Below are 18669 nucleotides of genomic sequence, written 5' to 3'. Positions count from 1 at the left end.
GGCCTGTAGTACACCCCCAACATAGTGACTGCGCCCTTCCTGTTTCTGAGCTCCACCCACAGTGTTACACGACCCCTCTGAATTGTCCTCCCTCTGCACCGCTGTAATATGCTCTCTAACTAATACTGCTACTCCCCCACCTCTTTTGGCCCTCCCTCTGTCTCGCCTAAAACACTTGTACCCCGGAATATTCAGCTGCCAGTCCTGTCCCTCTTTCAACCAAGTCTCTTGTCACCGCAACCACATCCAAATTCCTCGTAAGCATTCAGGCCCTAAGTTCGTCTGTCTTACCTGCTATGCTCCTTGCATTGAAGTAGATGCACTCCAGACCTCCAGGCCCAGTGAGGTCATCCTCCCTCAGAGTGCTCTTCTTCTTTGCCAGCCTTGTCCTGGCCCCAAGCTCGTCCCCAGCCTCTAAATCAGTACCTTAAAGCTTTCTGAGTTGTGGTCACTGTTCCCGAACTGCTCACCTGGCTGAGCTCATTCCCCAATACCAGGTCCACTACGGCCCCTTCCCTAGTTGGACTATCTACATACTGCTTCAAGAAGCCCTCCTGGATGCTCCTTGCAAACTCTGACCCATCCACACCCTGAGCACTGAGTGAGTCCCAGTCAATATAGGGGAAGTTAAAATTTCCCACCACAACCCTGTTATTTTTGCACCTTATCAAAATCTGTCTACATATCTGTTCTTCTATCTCCCGTTGGGGAAATAGAGGAACAAATGTTGGGGAATCGAGAACGAGAGGGAAAGGTTTAATTTAAGAGGGGAAAGAATTAATGGGAACCTGAGGAGCAACATTTTTACAGAATATGTATGTGGAATGAGCTACTGGAGGAGGCAGTTGAGGCAGGGACATTGACAACATTTCAAAGGCATTTGGACAGGTACATGGATAGGAAAGGTTGAGAGTGAAATGGGCCAAATGCAGGCAAATAGGGTTGTTTGGATGGGTATTTTAGTTGGCATGGACCAGTTTGAGCTGAAGGGCCCATCTCTGTGCTGTAGGTTCTATGATTCTATGAATACAGAACTTTAGCATGTAGGTACACTAAGCAGTTAGGAAGCCAAATGGGATAAAGACATTTTTAACATTCCTACAGGGTTTTGGTGATTCCACACTTGGAGTACTGTGAACAAATTATTCCAATATCCTCTCGACCTTCTTTTCCCTAAGGAAAATGTTGTAACTTCTCAAATCTACTTTCATAACTGACGTTCCTTATCCTTGGAATGATTCTCATGAATCTTTTCTGCACGCTCTCCTATGTTGCCACATCTTTCCTAAAGTGCAGCTTTCAGAACTGAACACAAAACCTGCTTATTCTTGCACTCTATGCCCATGTTAATAAAGTAAAAAGTCTCACAACACCAGGTTAAAGTCCAACAGGTTTATTTGGTAGCAAAAGCCACTAGCTTTCGGAGCGCTGCTCCTTCATCAGGTGAGTGGGATTTCAGTTCATCTTCTTGGAGATCCTCTCCACTTGGAGCCGGCACCTGATGAAGGAGCAGTGCTCCGAAAGCTAGTGGCTTTTGCTGCCAAATAAACCTGTTGGACTTTAACCTGGTGTTGTGAGACTTCTTACTGTGTTTACCCCAGTCCAACGCCGGCATCTCCACATCATGTTAATAAAGCCCAAGATACTATCTGCTTTGTTAACGGCTCTATCAACCTCTCCTGCCACCTTCGATGATCTGTGCTAATATACACCAGGCCCCTCTGCTCCTGCACATCCGTTACAATTTATATTGTCTCTCCATGAATCACTTAACATGTTGTTATTCTTTGATTCTTAGTATAACCTGGAGATAACTTGGGGAGAACCCAGCGGCAGTCCCCCCGTGTAGGACAGGAGACCTCCAGATATGTGTGAATAATTGTCAGTGGACAGTCAAAACCTGCACTGTGATCTGATGTGTGGGCAAGATGCTCAGTGTGTGGTTTATAGTTGAACGACATTGTGCTGACACAGTTGGGGAATCAATTGCAGCATTAAGTGATGGGATAATTCGCTGGAGGATTGGCAGGCCTGAACCATTCTCAAAGAAGGTTCTGCAGAGTCAAATCATCAGAAAAATCACTAAAGACAGTGCAGAAACAGATAACCAATGATGAACAACAGCACTAGACTTGCACCCCTTCAGTAAACGGGCCCTCAAGTCTTTAAGATACAAACTATTGGTGACGAGAGCAATAAATCCCATAGGGTCTTGTCTTTATACAGCAACCAGTAAGAAAATAATCCAGGCCATAAACAACATGGCTAAAATGTGGGACCAATTTTCTATTGAAATGCCTGAATTATCAGCTGGAGGCTCACACCAGAAGAGGAAGATACATAAGTTCTTGGTGATAGGACAGAAGGGTTGCACACTGAACTCCTGTCCTGTTTAAAGCTGTGGCCCCTCCGCTTACTGCATTTCTACCTAACTATAACCTCTCATCCTCAGCACCTCCTCTCTGTCAGTTTGGATCTCAGATGTTTGTAATCAATGACAGTTTCTCTGTGTACTCTCCCTCCAGCTCTCCCATATGAAGACTGAGTCTGGTCTGGGTGCCAAGCCGCCAATACTGATCCCCAACTCCCGAATGACAATGTGTATGATCTGTGCGAGTGACTTCACCCTGACATGGAGGCGCCAGTACTGTAATGCTTGCGGGAAGGTGGGTCAATTCACCTCGTTGGTCCATCAGAACCCCACTTAGAACAACTAACTGCATTTAGATAGTGACTTTAACACTATAAAATATAGCAAGGAAATATAGCAAGCAGCAATCAAACAAAATATGTTTGAACCATGGAAGGACATCCTCAAACCGGCAATCAAAAGTTGGTTAAGAGGGAGTTCAGGACCTCAGCAGCTCATAAGAAGGGAGAAAATGAATTTTGAAAGAAAACTTGCATGCAGTATTAAAACAAACAGTAAGAGTTTCTATAAATATATAAATAGGAAGTGGGTGGCTAAGGTAAATGTGGGGCCTTTACTGAACAAGGTGGGTGAATTGATAACAGCAAACAAAGAAATGGCGGATATGCTAAATAACATTTTTGCATCAGTCTTCATGGTGGAAAACATGACGAATGTTACTAAGTTATCAGATAGGCTGATTTCAAATAACATGGTAGAATTTACACTAAACCCAATCACAAAGGATGGAGTATCAAAGAAACTCAAGGGGCTAAAGGTGGACAAGTCACCAGGGCCCGATGAACTGCATGCTAGGGTTTTAATGGACTTGGATGCAGAGATACTGGACCCATAGGTTGTAAATTTTCATAACTCGCTAAATTCCAGGAGGGTACCAGAAGATTGAAAACAGCCAGTGCGATGCCCTTGTTCAAAAAGGGAGAAAGTCAGAAGACAGGGAACTGTTGGCCAGTTAGTTTAACATCTTTATTGGCAAGATGCTGGAGTTAATAATCAAAGAGGAAAGAGCTAATCATTTAGGAAAGCTGAATATAATCAAACTGAGTCAACATGGTTTTATGAAGGATAAATCATGTTTGACAAATTTGCTCAAATTCTTTGAGGATGTAACAGAGTAAAGATAGAGGGTGACCTGTAGAAGTTTACAATGGGTAGAATGTGGGAGAGCAGCCAGGAGTGAGTTGGAATAGACGAGCCTGGAGGTAAGAGAGGCAATGGATGAGGATTTCACAGCTGATGATTTGAGATCGAGGAAAGGCAGTCCATGTCACACAGCTAGAAATAGGTGGTCTGAGTGATGCGATGGGAAGCTCACCTTGGGGTCAAACACGACACTGCGTTGGTGAAGAAACTGGTTTAGCTACAGGTTATCAGGGAGGAGGGGGATGGAGCCAGTGGCAGAAGCCAAAGGCAATAGTTTCAATCTTCCCAACATTTAATTGGAGGAGGTTTTTGTTAATCCAGTACCTAATGGCAGACAAGCACTATAACAATTCAGATAGATGAGAAGGGTTGAGAGTAGTAGTGCTGAGTAGAGCTTGATGTCCTCAATATATATGTGAAAACTGACTCCATGTTGTGATGTGATGACGTGGCCTAGGGCAGTATGTAAATAGGATAGATCTTTGGGGGGGGCACCGAGGGGACAGTGCAGGATCAGGAAGAGAAGTCATTGCAGGCAATTCTCTGGCTACGATGAGACAGCTGGACACGAGTGAAGAGGGGCTGGAGGAGAATGATGTGGTGAAACGGTGCCAGGTGTTATAGCAAAACACTTGGTAAACAGTGGCAGGATCAGACAGTCAGCATGGATTTATGAAAAAGAAATCATGCTTGACAAATCTATTGGAATTCTTCAAGAGAAGGAGTTGATGAGGGGAGCTGGTAAATGTGGTTTATTTAGAACATAGAACATAGAACATTACAGCGCAGAACAGGCCCTTCGGCCCACGATGTTGCACCGACCAGTTAAAAAAAAACTGTGACCCTCCAACCTAAACCAATTTCTTTTCGTCCATGAACCTATCTACGGATCTCTTAAACGCCCCCAAACTAGGCGCATTTACTACTGATGCTGGCAGGGCATTCCAATCCCTCACCACCCTCTGGGTAAAGAACCTACCCCTGACATCGGTTCTATAACTACCCCCCCTCAATTTAAAGCCATGCCCCCTCGTGCTGGATTTCTCCATCAGAGGAAAAAGGCTATCACTATCCACCCTATCTAAACCTCTAATCATCTTATATGTTTCAATAAGATCCCCTCTTAGCCGCCGCCTTTCCAGCGAAAACAATCCCAAATCCCTCAGCCTCTCCTCATAGGATCTCCCCTCCATACCAGGCAACATCCTGGTAAACCTCCTCTGCACCCTCTCCAAAGCCTCCACATCCTTCCTGTAATGTGGGGACCAGAACTGCACACAGTACTCCAAGTGCGGCCGCACCAGAGTTGTGTACAGTTGCAACATAACGCTACGACTCCTAAATTCAATCCCCCTACCAATAAACGCCAAGACACCATATGCCTTCTTAACAACCTTATCTACTTGATTCCCAACTTTCAGGGATCTATGCACACATACACCTAGATCCCTCTGCTCCTCCACACTATTCAAACTTTTAGAAGTCTTTCGACAAATTCCCACATAAGAGATTAGCGTGTAAAATTAAGGGTGGTGTATTGAGATGGATAGAAAACTGGTTGGCAAACCAGAAACAAAGAGTAAGAATAAGCAGGTCTTTTCCAAATGACAGACAGTGATTATTGGGGTACCGCAGGGATCAGTGCTGGGACTCCAACTTTTCACTACATATATTAATGATTTAGATGAGGTAACTAAATGTAAGATCACCAAATTTGCAGGTGATGCAAAGCTGGGTGGGAGGGTGAGCTTTGAGGAGGATGCGGAGCTCCTTCACTGTGATTTGGACAAGTTAGAAACATAGAAACCCTACAGTGCAGAAGGAGGCCATTCGGCCAATTGACTCTGCACCGACCACAATCCCACCCAGGCCCTACCCCCACATATTTTACCCGCTAATCCCTCTAACCTACGCACCCCAGGACTCTAAGGGACTCTAAATTGAGTCAGTGGGGAAATGAATGGCATAATTTGGATAAATGTGAGATTATCCAATTTGGTCACAGTCTTGAGGATACAGGGTAGACCGCTTAGGATAGAAATGAGGTGAAATTTCTTCACCCAGAGTGTGCTCAGTCTGTGTAATTTGCTACCACCGAAAGTAGTTGAGACCAAAACCTTGAAGGTGTTAAAACAAAGAACAGTACAGCACAGGAACAGGCCCTTCGGCCCTCCAAGCCTGCGCCAATCGTGATGTCTGCCTAAACTAAAACCGTATGCACTTATGGAGTCCATATCCTTCCATCCCCATCCTATTCATGTATTCGGCTAGATGCCCCTTAGATGCTGCTATTGTAACTGCTCCCACCACCTCCCCGGGCAACACGTTCCAGACATTCACCACCCTCTGTGTTTAAAAAAAAACTTGCCTCGCACATCTCCTCTAAACTTTCCCCACACACCTTAAACCTATGTCTCTGAGTACTTGACTTTTCAACCCTAGGAAAAAGCATTTGACTATCCACTCTGTCCATGCCACTCATAATCTTGTAAACCTCTATCAGGTCACCCCTCAACCTCTGCGAGAACAAACCAAGTTTCTCCAACCTCTCCTCATAGCTAATACCCTTCAGACCAGGCAACATCCTGGTAAACCTGTTCTGTACCCTCTCCAAAGCATCCACCTCCTTCTGGTAGTGTGGCAATTGCACACAATATTCCAACTAAGGTTTCTGTACAGCTGCAGCATGATCTGCCAATTTTATACTCAATGTCCCGACCAATGAAGGCAAGCATGCCACATGCCTTCTTGACTACCTTATCCACCTGTGTTGCCACATTCAGTGATTGGTGGACATGTACACACAGATCTCTCTGCCTGTCAATACTCCTAAGGGTTCTACAATTTACTGTATAATTCCTACATGCCTTGGACCTTCCAAAATGCATTACCTCACATTTGTCCAGATTAAACTCCATCTGTCATTTCTCCACCCAAGTCTCAAACCGGTCTATATCTTGCTGTATCCTCTGACAATCCTCTTCACTATCTGCAACTCCACCAATTTTTGTGTCGTCTGCCAACTTACAAAATCAGACCGGCTACATTTTCCTCCAAATCAATTATATACTGCGAACAAATGTCCCAGGACTGATCCCTGTGGAACACCGCTAGTCATAGACCTCCATTCAGAAAATCACCCCTCTACTGCTACCCTCTGTCTTCTATGGCCAAGCCAGTTCTGTATCCATCTTACCAGCTCTCCTCTGATCCCGTGTGACTTCACCTTTCATACCAGTCTACCATGAGGTACCTTGTCAAAGGCTTACTGAAATCCATGTATAAAACATCCACTGCCTTTTGCTATTTGTGACATGTTAGATATAACATTTGGGGTGAAGGAGATCAAAGGATATGGGGGGAAGGCGGGATCAGGCAATTGAGTTGGATGTTCAGCCATGATCATAATGAATGGTGGAGCAGGAGCAAAGGGCTGAATATTCTCCTGCCACTATTTTCTATGTTTCTATGCATCAGAGGTTGCAGACAGCTCGAGATGGACAAGGAGGAAAAGTTTCCCTTCCTCACAGTCGCGTGGGTTGTCATTTGTAACTTTGTTAAGAGCTGTTTTGGTACTGTAGCAGGGCAGTAACCAGATTGGAGTTATTCAAACACGAAGTTTGGGAAGGGTGGACATGGATTTGCGAGGCGACTACAAGAACTCTGGAGAGGAAAGGGGGTTGGCGATGACTCAACAGATATGTACAGTTGCACTCATGCTCTTCCTTGTTTTATCTTGCAGGTTGTTTGTCGAGCATGCTCCAGGAACAAGTATCCACTCAGATATCTGAAAGGGAGGATGGTCAGAGTGTGTGACCAGTGCTACACAGAGCTAAAGAGAAAAGGTAATCGAAACATCACAAGCATCTGTAATGGAGGGTGAATGTGTCCTGAAATGTGAGGAATGGAGGGGGGGGCCCTGGAGTGGAGGGTGAGGGGGGGGGGGGGGGGCGCGGGTGGGCCCTGGAGTGGAGGGTGGGGGAGGGGCCCCCATGGAGTGGAGGGGGGTGAGGGGGGGCCTGGAGCGCTGGAGTGGAGGAGGGTGAGGGGCGGGGGCCCTGGAGTGGAGGGTGAGGGGGGGGGGGCTGGAGTGGAGGGTGAGGGGAGGGGCCCTGGAGTGAAGGGGGTGGCAGGGGTGGTGGGGGCCCTGGAATGGAGGGTGAGGGGGCCCCTGGAATGGGAGGAATGAATTTGATTTATTGTCACGTATATTATACAAGTGGACAAATCCGGACAAATGTGAGGTAATGCGTTTTGGAAGGTCTAATACAGATGGGAGATATACAGTAAATGGCAGAACCTTTAAGAGTATTGATAGGCAGAGGGATCTGTGTATACACGTACACAGGTCACTGCAAGTGGCAATGCAGGTGGAGAAGGTAGTCAAGAAGGCATACGGCATGCTTGCCTTCATCGTCCGGGACATTGAGTTTAAAAATTGGCAAGACATCTTGCAGCTTTATAGAACCTTAGTGAGGCCGCAGTTGGAATATAGTGTTCAATTCTGGTTGCCACACTACCAGAAGGATATGGAGGCTTTGGAGAGAGTACCGAAGAGATGAACCAGGATATTGCCTGGTATGGAGGGCATTAACTATGAGGAGAGATTGGAGAAACTTGGTTTGATCTCACTGGAACGACGGAGGTCAAGAGGCAACCTGATCGAAGTCCACAAGATTATGAGGGGGATGGACAGAGTGGATAGTCAGAAGCTTTTTCCCAGGTGGAAGAGTCAATTAGTAGGGAGCACAGGTTTAAGGTGTGAGGGGCAAGGTTTAAAGGAGATGTATGAGACAAATGTTTTACACAGAGAGTGGTGGGTGCCTGGAATTCACTGCTGGGGGAGGTAGTGAAAGCAGATATGATAGTGACTTTTAGGGGGCGTCTTGACAAATACATGAATAGCATGGGACTAGAGGGATATGGTCCCCGAACGAATGGGGTTTTTTAGTTCAGTTGTGCAGGCTTGGAGGGATGAAGAACCTGTTCGTGTGCTGTAATTATCTTTGTTCTTTGTTCTTATACACTGAAAAATATTGTTTCTTGTGCATTATCCGGACAAAGCATACCATATGTAGAGAAGGAAAGGAGAGATTGCAGAATGTAGTGTTACAGTAATAGCTAGGGTGTAGAGAAAGATTAACTTGATACGAGGTAGGTGCATTCAAAAGTCTGATGGCAGTAGGGAAGAAGCTGTTTTTGAGTCGTTTGATAGGTGTCCTCAGACTTTTGTACCCTTTCCCAACGGAAAAAGATGAAAGAGAATATGTCTGGGGTGCACGGGGTCCTTAATTATGCTGGCTGCTTTTCCGAGGCAGCAGGAAGTGTACGTAGTGTACATGGGTGATGGCTAGGCTTCATTCACGACCCTTTGTGGTTTCTTGCAGTCTTGGACAGAGCAGGAGCCATACCAAGCTGTGATACAACCAGAAAGAATGCTTTCTATGGTGCATCTATAAAAGTTGGTGAGAGTCATCGCAAACATACCAAATTTCTTTTGTCTTCTGAGAAAGTAGAGGTGTTGGTGGGCTTTCTTAACTACAGGATTGGCGTGGAGGGACCAGAACAGGTTGTTGGTGATCTGGACCATTTCTACGTCATCCCCATTGGAGGACAGGGGCATGTCCTCCACTATGTTTCCTGAAGTTGATGACTATCTTATTTTTGTTGATGTTGAGGGAGAACGTATTGTTGTCGTACCAGTTCACCAGATTCTCTTTCTTGTACTTTGTCTCATCATTGTTTGAGATCCGTCTCACTACGGTGGTGTCATCAGCAAACTTGAAAATCGAGTTGGAGGGGAATTTGGTCACAGTCATAGGTGTACAAGGAGTACAGTAAGGGGCTGAGGACACAGCCTTGTGCGGCACCGGTGTTGAGGATGATCGTGGAGGTGTTGTTGCCTATCCTTACTGATGGTGGTCTGTGGGTTAGGAAGTTCAGGATCCAGTCACAGAGGGAGGAGCCGAGGCCCAGATCAGAGTTTGGAGATGAGTTTTGTAGGAATAATGGTGCTGAAGGCTGAGCAATAGTCAATAAATAGGAGTCTGACATAGGGTGTCTTTGTTATCTAGGTGTTCCAGGGTTGAGTGTAGGGCCAGGGAGATGGCGTCTGCTGTGAATCTCTTGTAACGATAGGTGAACTGTAGTGGATCCAGGCAGTCCGGGAGGCTGGAATTGATTCGTGCCATGACTAACCTTTCGAAGCACTTCATAATGACGGATGTCGGAGCCACCGGACGATAGTCATTAAGGCACGGTGCCTAGCTTTTCTTTGGTACTGGGATGATGATCGGCTTCTTGAAGCAAATAGGGACCTCAGATTGTTGTAAAGAGAGTTCAAGATGTCTGTGAAAACCCCCGTCAGCTGATCCACGCAGGATCTGGGTGCACATCCGGGCCAATCACTTTCTGTGGGTTGACCTTCGAGAAGGCTGCTCTGACATCTGCAATGGTGACCTTGGATATAGGTTCAACCAAGACCTTTGGGGTGCAGGGCATGCTCTTGCTGACATCTTGCTCAAAACGAGCATTGAGCTCATCAGGGAGAGGCATGTTGGTGCCGGCGATTTTACATGCCTTCATTTTGTAGCCTGTTGTGTCTTGCAGACCTTGCCACAGTCGGCGGGGGCCTGTGTGGCTAGCCTGGGTCTCTAGCTTGGTCCCATACTGTCTTTTGGCATCACTGATGGATCTCCTTAGATCATATCTAAGGCACATTGGCACAGTGGTTAGCACTGCTGCCTCACAGTGCCAGGGAACCGAGTTCGATTCCCAGCTTGAGTCACTGGCTGCGTGGAGTTTGCACATTCTCCTTATGTCTGGGTCTCCATTTTCCTCCCACACTCCAAAGATGTCTGGGTTAGGTTGGTTGGCCATGCTAAATTAACTGCAGTGTCAGGGGGATTAGCTGGGTAAATATGACGGGTTACAGGAATAGGGTCTGGGTGGGATTGTGTTCAGTTCAGACTCGATGGGCTGAATGGCCTCCTCTGCACTGCAGGGGTTCTATGAAGTCAGTTACTGCAGTGGCGTACTCGTTCAGGCTGCTCGCAAAGTTTTTTTAAATATTGGCCAGTCCACTAAGCAGTCCCATAGGAATCATCCGATTCCTCAGGCCAACATTGCACGACTTTCTTAGACAGATCCTCCTGTTTAAGTTGTTGCTTGTAAGCTGGGGCAGGAGCACAGCCTTGTGGTCTGATTTACCAAAGTGTGGGCAGGCGATAGAGGAAAAGGCATGTTTGATGTTTGTGTAGTAGTGGTCTATGATGGAACAGGAGATGCGTTGGTGGTATTTTGGTAGGACGCTCTAGAGCTTGGCCTGATTGAAGCCCCGGCCACAACGAACAAGGCCTCGGAGTGTTTCATCTCAAGGCTATTCGTAGTGGTGTATACTTCGTCCAGTGCAATCTTGACATTCGTATAGGGTGGGGTGTGAACTGCTGTCAGGATAACAGAGGTGAACTCCCACGGCAAGTAGTAGGGGTGGCATTTTGGGTCCAGGGAGCAGAGCGTCGCCAGTGTTGCTACATCTAGGCACTACGAGGTGTTGATTAGGAAGCAGATCCCACCTTCTCTAGCCTTGCCTGAGGCCGCTGGACAGTCAATTTATTGGATTGAGAAGCCCTCTGGTTGTAGGGCACAGTCCAGTTGAAGCAGGAGTGAGTCATGTCTCCGTGAAAGAGAGCACACAGCAGTCCCTCAGTTCTCTTTTGAAAAGTGAGCCTGGCTTTAAGTTCGTCTGCCATGTTTTTCAGAGATTGGACATTTGCCAGGAGTAAGCTGGTGATATGGGGGCCTTGGGACCGTGTTGTTTCACTCTCATCTGTATGCCTGCGTCCTCACCTGTTTTGATGTGGAGATGCCGGCGTTGGACTGGGGTAAACACAGTAAGAGTTTTAACAACACCAGGTTAAAGTCCAACAGGTTTATTTGGTAGCAAATGGCATTTGCTACCAAATAAATCTGTTGGACTTTAACCTGGTGTTGTTAAAATTCTTACTGTCCTCACCTGTTTTCCATGCTTCCTGGAGTGACTGCTTCTTTTCGAGCTTGGGAGACGGTGAGAGTAGTTTGCGGTGTTAAGGATATAGGTGTGTCCAACGGGCTTCTTCGCTCTGTCAGTGTGTGGATGGAGGATTTGTTGCCTGCGTTGGTAGATGGGTCTGGGAGGTTGGGCATTCCAGGTCGCTGTTAGGTTGCAGTTTGGCTTCAGAGGTCAGAGGATGTCCAGACCACACCGGCGTGGACAGGTCAAAGGCCGCTAAGTGGATGATGTCTCTGGGGTCAAGGATGACCATCACTGGTACACTACCAGCCACAGATTACTCTTCCCTGCAGGTGCGAGAGAACAGGAGAGATGGCTGTGGCTGGTAGTGTACCAGTGATGGTGCCAGGAGGGATCGGCTGCAGGCAGGCAGCAGAACCCCCTCCTCCGCCCCCCCCCCGCCCCAGCAGGGGATGAGACGTCACACCCCCTCTCCAGCTCTCCCCCCCCCCCCCCACCCCGGGGATGATCGGTCACACCCCCTCCCCCCACTGACCAGAGGATGAACGTCAGAGAGCCGCTCTCTCCGCTTTCTGTACTTTTTTCGAACTGCGCATGCACAGTTCAGAGCTCCGATTGGTCTGCCAGCGCTAAGCCCCGCCCACAGCGCGGACCGGGCCGGCAGCGGCAAAACGTGTATGGGCGCCCTGCACAGAGAATTCCAGGCTCGGATCTATGTGACGCCCAGATCCAGCACTTAGACTCAAAATGGTCAAATTCCCCCCTACGTGTGTCCCTCTCCTTCTGGGACTGTGTGTGAGTGTGTCTCTCTCTCCTTCTGGGACTGTGTGTGAGTGTGTCTCTCTCTCCCTCTGGGATTGTGTGCGTGTGTCCCTCTCCATCTGAGCGTGACTGTGCATCCCCCTCTCCCTCTGAGAGCGTGAGTGCACATTCCCCTCTCTCTGAGAGAGTGCGCGCGTCCCCCTCTCCCTCTCTGTGAGAGAGTGCGTTCCTGTTTGTGTTTCCATCCATCTGTCTGTGTGCCTGTTTGTATGTGTGTGTGTCACTCTGTGCTTTTCCGTTTGTATGTGGGTGCCTCTGTCTGTGTGTATGTGCCTATGTGGGTGGGGTGGGTGTGGCGTGGGGTGGGAGTGGGTGTCACGATGGGGGAACGGCTATGTTGCACTTGTGTTGCTGGGGCTGGGTGTCGTTCTGGGGGGGGTGGGTGGGTGTCGTGCTGGTGTGGGGGCTGTCTCGCTGGGATGGATGGGTATCATTCTGATAGTTGGGTGGGGGCGGGTGGGTGAAACGCTGGGGGCAATGGTGGTGGTGAATGAGTCTCACTACTGAGGCTGTCTCTGTCTGAGAGTGTTTATATTTTCTATTCAGTGAGATTTCTCACTCTGATGCATCTTTTGGATCTTTCTGCAGAGTTAATGACAGTGAATGAAAGATCTGCCTCATTGCTGACTCACTCAGCAGGCAGTGCCCTCTCCTTCGTACTTCAGAGTCTCCACACTCCCTTCATCCAGAAACAGAAGAAGATTCCGGCAGCACTGAGAGAGGTGAACTGTCTACACCGCTCTGAGAGAGAGAGAGACCTCCCTGTGTGTGAGAGAGAGAGACACCTCCCTGTGTGTGTGTGAGAGAGAGAGAGAGACATCTCCCTGTGTGTGAGAGAGAGAGACACAACTCCCTGTCAGAGAGAGAGAGAGAGGAACCTCCCTGTGAGAGGGAGAGAGAGGAACCTCCCTGTGAGAGGGAGAGACAGACACCTCCCTGTGAGAGGGAGAGACAGACACCTCCCTGTGAGAGGGAGAGAGAGGAACCTCCCTGTGAGAGGGAGAGAGAGGAACCTCCCTGTGAGAGGGAGAGACAGACACCTCCCTGTGAGAGGGAGAGAGAGAGAGTGAGACACCTCCCTGTGGTCTCCCTGTGTGTGTGAGAGAGAGAGACACCGAGGAACCTTACTGTGTGAGAGAGAGAGAGACACCTCCCTGTGTGAGAGAGAGACACCTCCCTGTGTGAGAGAGAGACACCTCCCTGTGTGAGAGAGAGACACCTCCCTGTGTGAGAGAGAGACACCTCCCTGTGTGAGAGAGAGACACCTCCCTGTGTGGGAGAGAGAGACACCCTCCCTGTGTGGGAGAGAGAGACACCTCCCTGTGTGAGAGAGAGAGACACCGAGGAACCTTCCTGTGTGAGAGAGAGAGACACCTCCATGTGTGTGAGAGAGAGACACCTCCCTGTGTGTGTGTGAGAGAGAGAGAGAGAGACACCTCCCTATGTGAGAGAGAGACACCTCCCTGTGAGAGACACCTCCCCGTGAGAGAGAGAGACCTCCCCGTGAGAGAGAGACACCTCCCTGTGAGAGAGGGAGAGAGAGACACCTCCCTGTGAGAGAGAGAGAGACACCTCCTCTGTAAGAGAGCGAGAGAGACATCTCCCTGTGTGAGAGACAGAGCGAGAGCGACACCTCCCTGTGAGAGAGAGAGTGCGAGAGAGACACCTCCCTGTGCGAGAGAGAGAGCGAGAGAGACACGCCCTGTGCGAGAGAGACACCTCCCTGTGAGAGAGAGAGACACCTCCCTGTGTGTGAGAGAGAGAGACACCTCCCTGTGTGTGAGAGAGAGAGACACCTCCCTGTGTGAGAGAGAGAGAGACACCTCCCTGTGTGAGAGAGAGAGAGACACCTCCCTGTGTGAGAGAGAGAGAGACACCTCCCTGTGTGAGAGAGAGAGAGACACCTCCCTGTGTGAGAGAGAGAGACACCTCCCTGTGTGAGAGAGAGGAGACACCTCCCTGTGTGAGAGAGAGAGAGAAACCTCCCTGTGTGAGAGAGAGAGAGACACCTCCCTGTGTGAGAGAGAGAGACACCTCCCTGAGAGAGAGAGAGACACCTCCCTGAGAGAGAGAGAGACACCTCCCTGAGAGAGAGAGAGACACCTCCCTGAGAGAGAGAGAGACACCTCCCTGAGAGAGAGAGAGACACCTCCCTGAGAGAGAGAGAGACACCTCCCTGAGAGAGAGAGACACCTCCCTGAGAGAGAGAGAGAGAGACCTCCCTGAGAGAGAGAGAGAGACCTCCCTGAGAGAGAGAGAGAGACCTCCCTGAGAGAGAGAGAGAGACCTCCCTGAGAGAGAGAGAGAGAGACCTCCCTGAGAGAGAGAGAGAGAGACCTCCCTGAGAGAGAGAGAGAGAGACCTCCCTGAGAGAGAGAGAGAGAGACCTCCCTGAGAGAGAGAGACACCTCCCTGAGAGAGAGAGAGACACCTCCCTGAGAGAGAGAGACACCTCCCTGAGAGAGAGAGAGACACCTCCCTGAGAGAGAGAGAGACACCTCCCTGAGAGAGAGAGAGACACCTCCCTGAGAGAGAGAGAGACACCTCCCTGAGAGAGAGAGAGACACCTCCCTGAGAGAGAGAGAGACACCTCCCTGAGAGAGAGAGAGACACCTCCCTGAGAGAGAGAGAGACACCTCCCTGAGAGAGAGAGAGACACCTCCCTGAGAGAGAGAGAGACACCTCCCTGAGAGAGAGAGAGACACCTCCCTGAGAGAGAGAGAGACACCTCCCTGAGAGAGAGAGAGACACCTCCCTGAGAGAGAGAGAGACACCTCCCTGAGAGAGAGAGAGACACCTCCCTGAGAGAGAGAGAGACACCTCCCTGAGAGAGAGAGAGACACCTCCTGAGAGAGAGAGAGAGACCTCCCTGAGAGAGAGAGAGAGAGACCTCCCTGAGAGAGAGAGAGAGAGACCTCCCTGAGAGAGAGAGAGAGACCTCCCTGAGAGAGAGAGACACCTCCCTGAGAGAGAGAGAGACACCTCCCTGAGAGAGAGAGACACCTCCCTGAGAGAGAGAGAGACACCTCCCTGAGAGAGAGAGAGACACCTCCCTGAGAGAGAGAGAGACACCTCCCTGAGAGAGAGAGAGGACACCTCCCTGAGAGAGAGAGACACCTCCCTGAGAGAGAGAGAGACACCTCCCTGAGAGAGAGAGAGACACCTCCCTGAGAGAGAGAGAGACACCTCCCTGAGAGAGAGAGAGACACCTCCCTGAGAGAGAGAGAGACACCTCCCTGAGAGAGAGAGAGACACCTCCCTGAGAGAGAGAGAGACACCTCCCTGAGAGAGAGAGAGACACCTCCCTGAGAGAGAGAGAGACACCTCCCTGGAGAAGAGAGAGACACCTCCCTGAGAGAGAGAGAGACACCTCCCTGAGAGAGAGAGAGACACCTCCCTGAGAGAGAGAGAGACACCTCCCTGAGAGAGAGAGAGACACCTCCTGAGAGAGAGAGAGACACCTCCCTGAGAGAGAGAGAGACACCTCCCTGAGAGAGAGAGAGACACCTCCCTGAGAGAGAGAGAGACACCTCCCTGAGAGAGAGAGAGAGAGAGAGAGACACCTCCCTGAGAGAGAGAGAGAGAGAGAGAGACACCTCCCTGAGAGAGAGAGAGAGAGAGAGAGACACCTCCCTGAGAGAGAGAGAGAGAGACACCTCCCTGAGAGAGAGAGAGAGACACCTCCCAGTGTGAGAGAGAGAGACACCTCCCTGAGAGAGAGAGAGAGACACCTCCCTGAGAGAGAGAGACACCTCCCTGAGAGAGAGAGAGAGACACCTCCCTGAGAGAGAGAGCGAGAGAGACACCTCCCTGAGAGAGGGAGAGAGAGACACCTCCCTGAGAGAGAGAGAGAGAGACACCTCCCTGAGAGAGAGAGAGAGAGAGACACCTCCTGAGAGAGAGAGAGACACCTCCCTGAGAGAGAGAGAGAGAGAGAGAGAGACACCTCCCTGAGAGAGAGAGACACCTCCCTGAGAGAGAGAGAGAGAGAGAGAGACACCTCCCTGAGAGAGAGAGAGAGAGACACCTCCCTGAGAGAGAGAGAGAGAGACACCTCCCTGAGAGAGAGAGAGAGACACCTCCCAGTGTGAGAGAGAGAGACACCTCCCTGAGAGAGAGAGAGAGACACCTCCCTGAGAGAGAGAGACACCTCCCTGAGAGAGAGAGACACCTCCCTGAGAGAGAGAGAGAGACACCTCCCAGTGTGAGAGAGAGACACCTCCCAGTGTGAGAGAGAGAGACACCTCCCTGTGTGTGAGAGAGAGAGAGACACCTCCCAGTGTGAGAGAGAGAGACACCTCCCTGTGTGTGAGAGAGAGAGAGACACCTCCCTGTGTGAGAGAGAGAGAGACACCTCCCTGAGAGAGAGAGAGACACCTCCCTGAGAGAGAGAGAGACACCTCCCTGAGAGAGAGAGAGAGACACCTCCCTGAGAGAGAGAGAGAGAGAGACACCTCCCTGAGAGAGAGAGAGAGACACCTCCCTGAGAGAGAGAGCGAGAGAGACACCTCCCTGAGAGAGAGAGAGACACCTCCCTGAGAGAGAGAGAGAGAGACACCTCCCTGAGAGAGAGAGAGAGAGAGACACCTCCCTGAGAGAGAGAGAGAGAGAGACACCTCCCTGAGAGAGAGAGAGAGAGAGACACCTCCCTGAGAGAGAGAGAGAGACACCTCCCTGAGAAAGAGAGAGAGAGACACCTCCCTGAGAGAGAGAGAAAGAGACACCTCCCTGAGAGAGAGAGAGAGAGACACCTCCCTGAGAGAGAGAGAGAGAGACACCTCCCTGAGAGAGAGAGAGAGAGACACCTCCCTGAGAGAGAGAGAGAGAGAGACACCTCCCTGAGAGAGAGAGAGAGAGACACCTCCCTGAGAGAGAGAGAGAGAGACACCTCCCTGAGAGAGAGAGAGAGAGACACCTCCCTGAGAGAGAGAGAGACACCTCCCTGAGAGAGAGAGAGACACCTCCCTGAGAGAGAGAGAGAGAGACACCTCCCTGAGAGAGGAGGGGGAGACACCTCCCTGAGAGAGAGAGAGAGAGACACCTCCCTGAGAGAGAGAGAGAGAGACACCTCCCTGAGAGAGAGAGAGAGAGACACCTCCCTGAGAGAGAGAGAGAGAGACACCTCCCTGAGAGAGAGAGAGAGAGACACCTCCCTGAGAGAGAGAGAGAGAGACACCTCCCTGAGAGAGAGAGAGAGAGACACCTCCCTGAGAGAGAGAGAGAGAGACACCTCCCTGAGAGAGAGAGAGAGAGACACCTCCCTGAGAGAGAGAGAGAGAGACACCTCCCTGAGAGAGAGAGAGAGACACCTCCCTGAGAGAGAGAGAGAGAGACACCTCCCTGAGAGAGAGAGAGAGAGACACCTCCCTGAGAGAGAGAGAGAGAGACACCTCCCTGAGAGAGAGAGAGAGAGACACCTCCCTGAGAGAGAGAGAGAGAGACACCTCCCTGAGAGAGAGAGAGAGAGACACCTCCCTGAGAGAGAGAGAGAGAGACACCTCCCTGAGAGAGAGAGAGAGAGAGACACCTCCCTGAGAGAGAGAGAGAGAGACACCTCCCTGAGAGAGAGAGAGAGAGACACCTCCCTGAGAGAGAGAGAGAGAGACACCTCCCTGAGAGAGAGAGAGAGAGAGAGAGAGACACCTCCCTGAGAGAGAGAGAGAGAGAGAGAGAGAGACACCTCCCTGAGAGAGAGAGAGAGAGAGAGAGACACCTCCCTGAGAGAGAGAGAGAGAGAGAGAGAGACACCTCCCTGAGAGAGAGAGAGAGACACCTCCCTGAGTGAGAGAGAGAGAGACACCTCCCTGAGTGAGAGAGAGACACCTCCCTGAGTGAGAGAGAGAGAGACACCTCCCTGAGTGAGAGAGAGAGACACCTCCCTGTGTGAGAGAGACACCTCCCTGTGTGTGAGAGAGAGAGAGACACCTCCCTGTGTGAGAGTGAGAGAGACACCTCCCTGGGAGAGACAGAGACACCTCCCTGTGCGAGAGACAGAGCGAGAGCGACACCTCCCTGTGCGTGAGAGAGAGCGAGAGAGACACCTCCCTGTGCGTGAGAGAGAGCGAGAGCGACACCTCCCTGTGCGTGAGAGAGAGCGAGAGAGACACCTCCCTGTGAGAGAGTGAGAGCGAGAGAGACACCTCCCTGTGAGAGAGTGAGAGCGAGAGAGACACCTCCCTGAGAGAGACACCTCCCTGTGTGAGAGAGCAAGAGAGAGACACCTCCCTGTGAGAGAGACAGAGCGAGAGACACTCCCTGTGAG

At 50.2% G+C, this 18669-nt stretch overlaps 1 protein-coding gene across 1 annotated transcript in view; it reads left to right on the top strand.

The window, feature by feature from the left end:
• Positions 1-18669, top strand: part of LOC144491844 (FYVE, RhoGEF and PH domain-containing protein 5-like) — a 137830-nt gene that overhangs the window by 74757 nt on the left and 44404 nt on the right. The window contains exons 15-17 of the mRNA XM_078210137.1: positions 2526-2666; positions 7317-7419; positions 12996-13129. Of these exons, the coding sequence (XP_078066263.1) occupies positions 2526-2666; positions 7317-7419; positions 12996-13129 (378 nt within the window). The remainder of the gene's footprint in view (positions 1-2525; positions 2667-7316; positions 7420-12995; positions 13130-18669) is intronic.

This window comes from Mustelus asterias, chromosome 3 (genome assembly GCF_964213995.1).
Source record: "Mustelus asterias chromosome 3, sMusAst1.hap1.1, whole genome shotgun sequence".
NCBI lineage: Eukaryota > Metazoa > Chordata > Chondrichthyes > Carcharhiniformes > Triakidae > Mustelus > Mustelus asterias.
The sequence above is the reverse complement of the archived record's forward strand: the minus strand, read 5'-3'. Positions and strand labels throughout refer to the sequence as shown.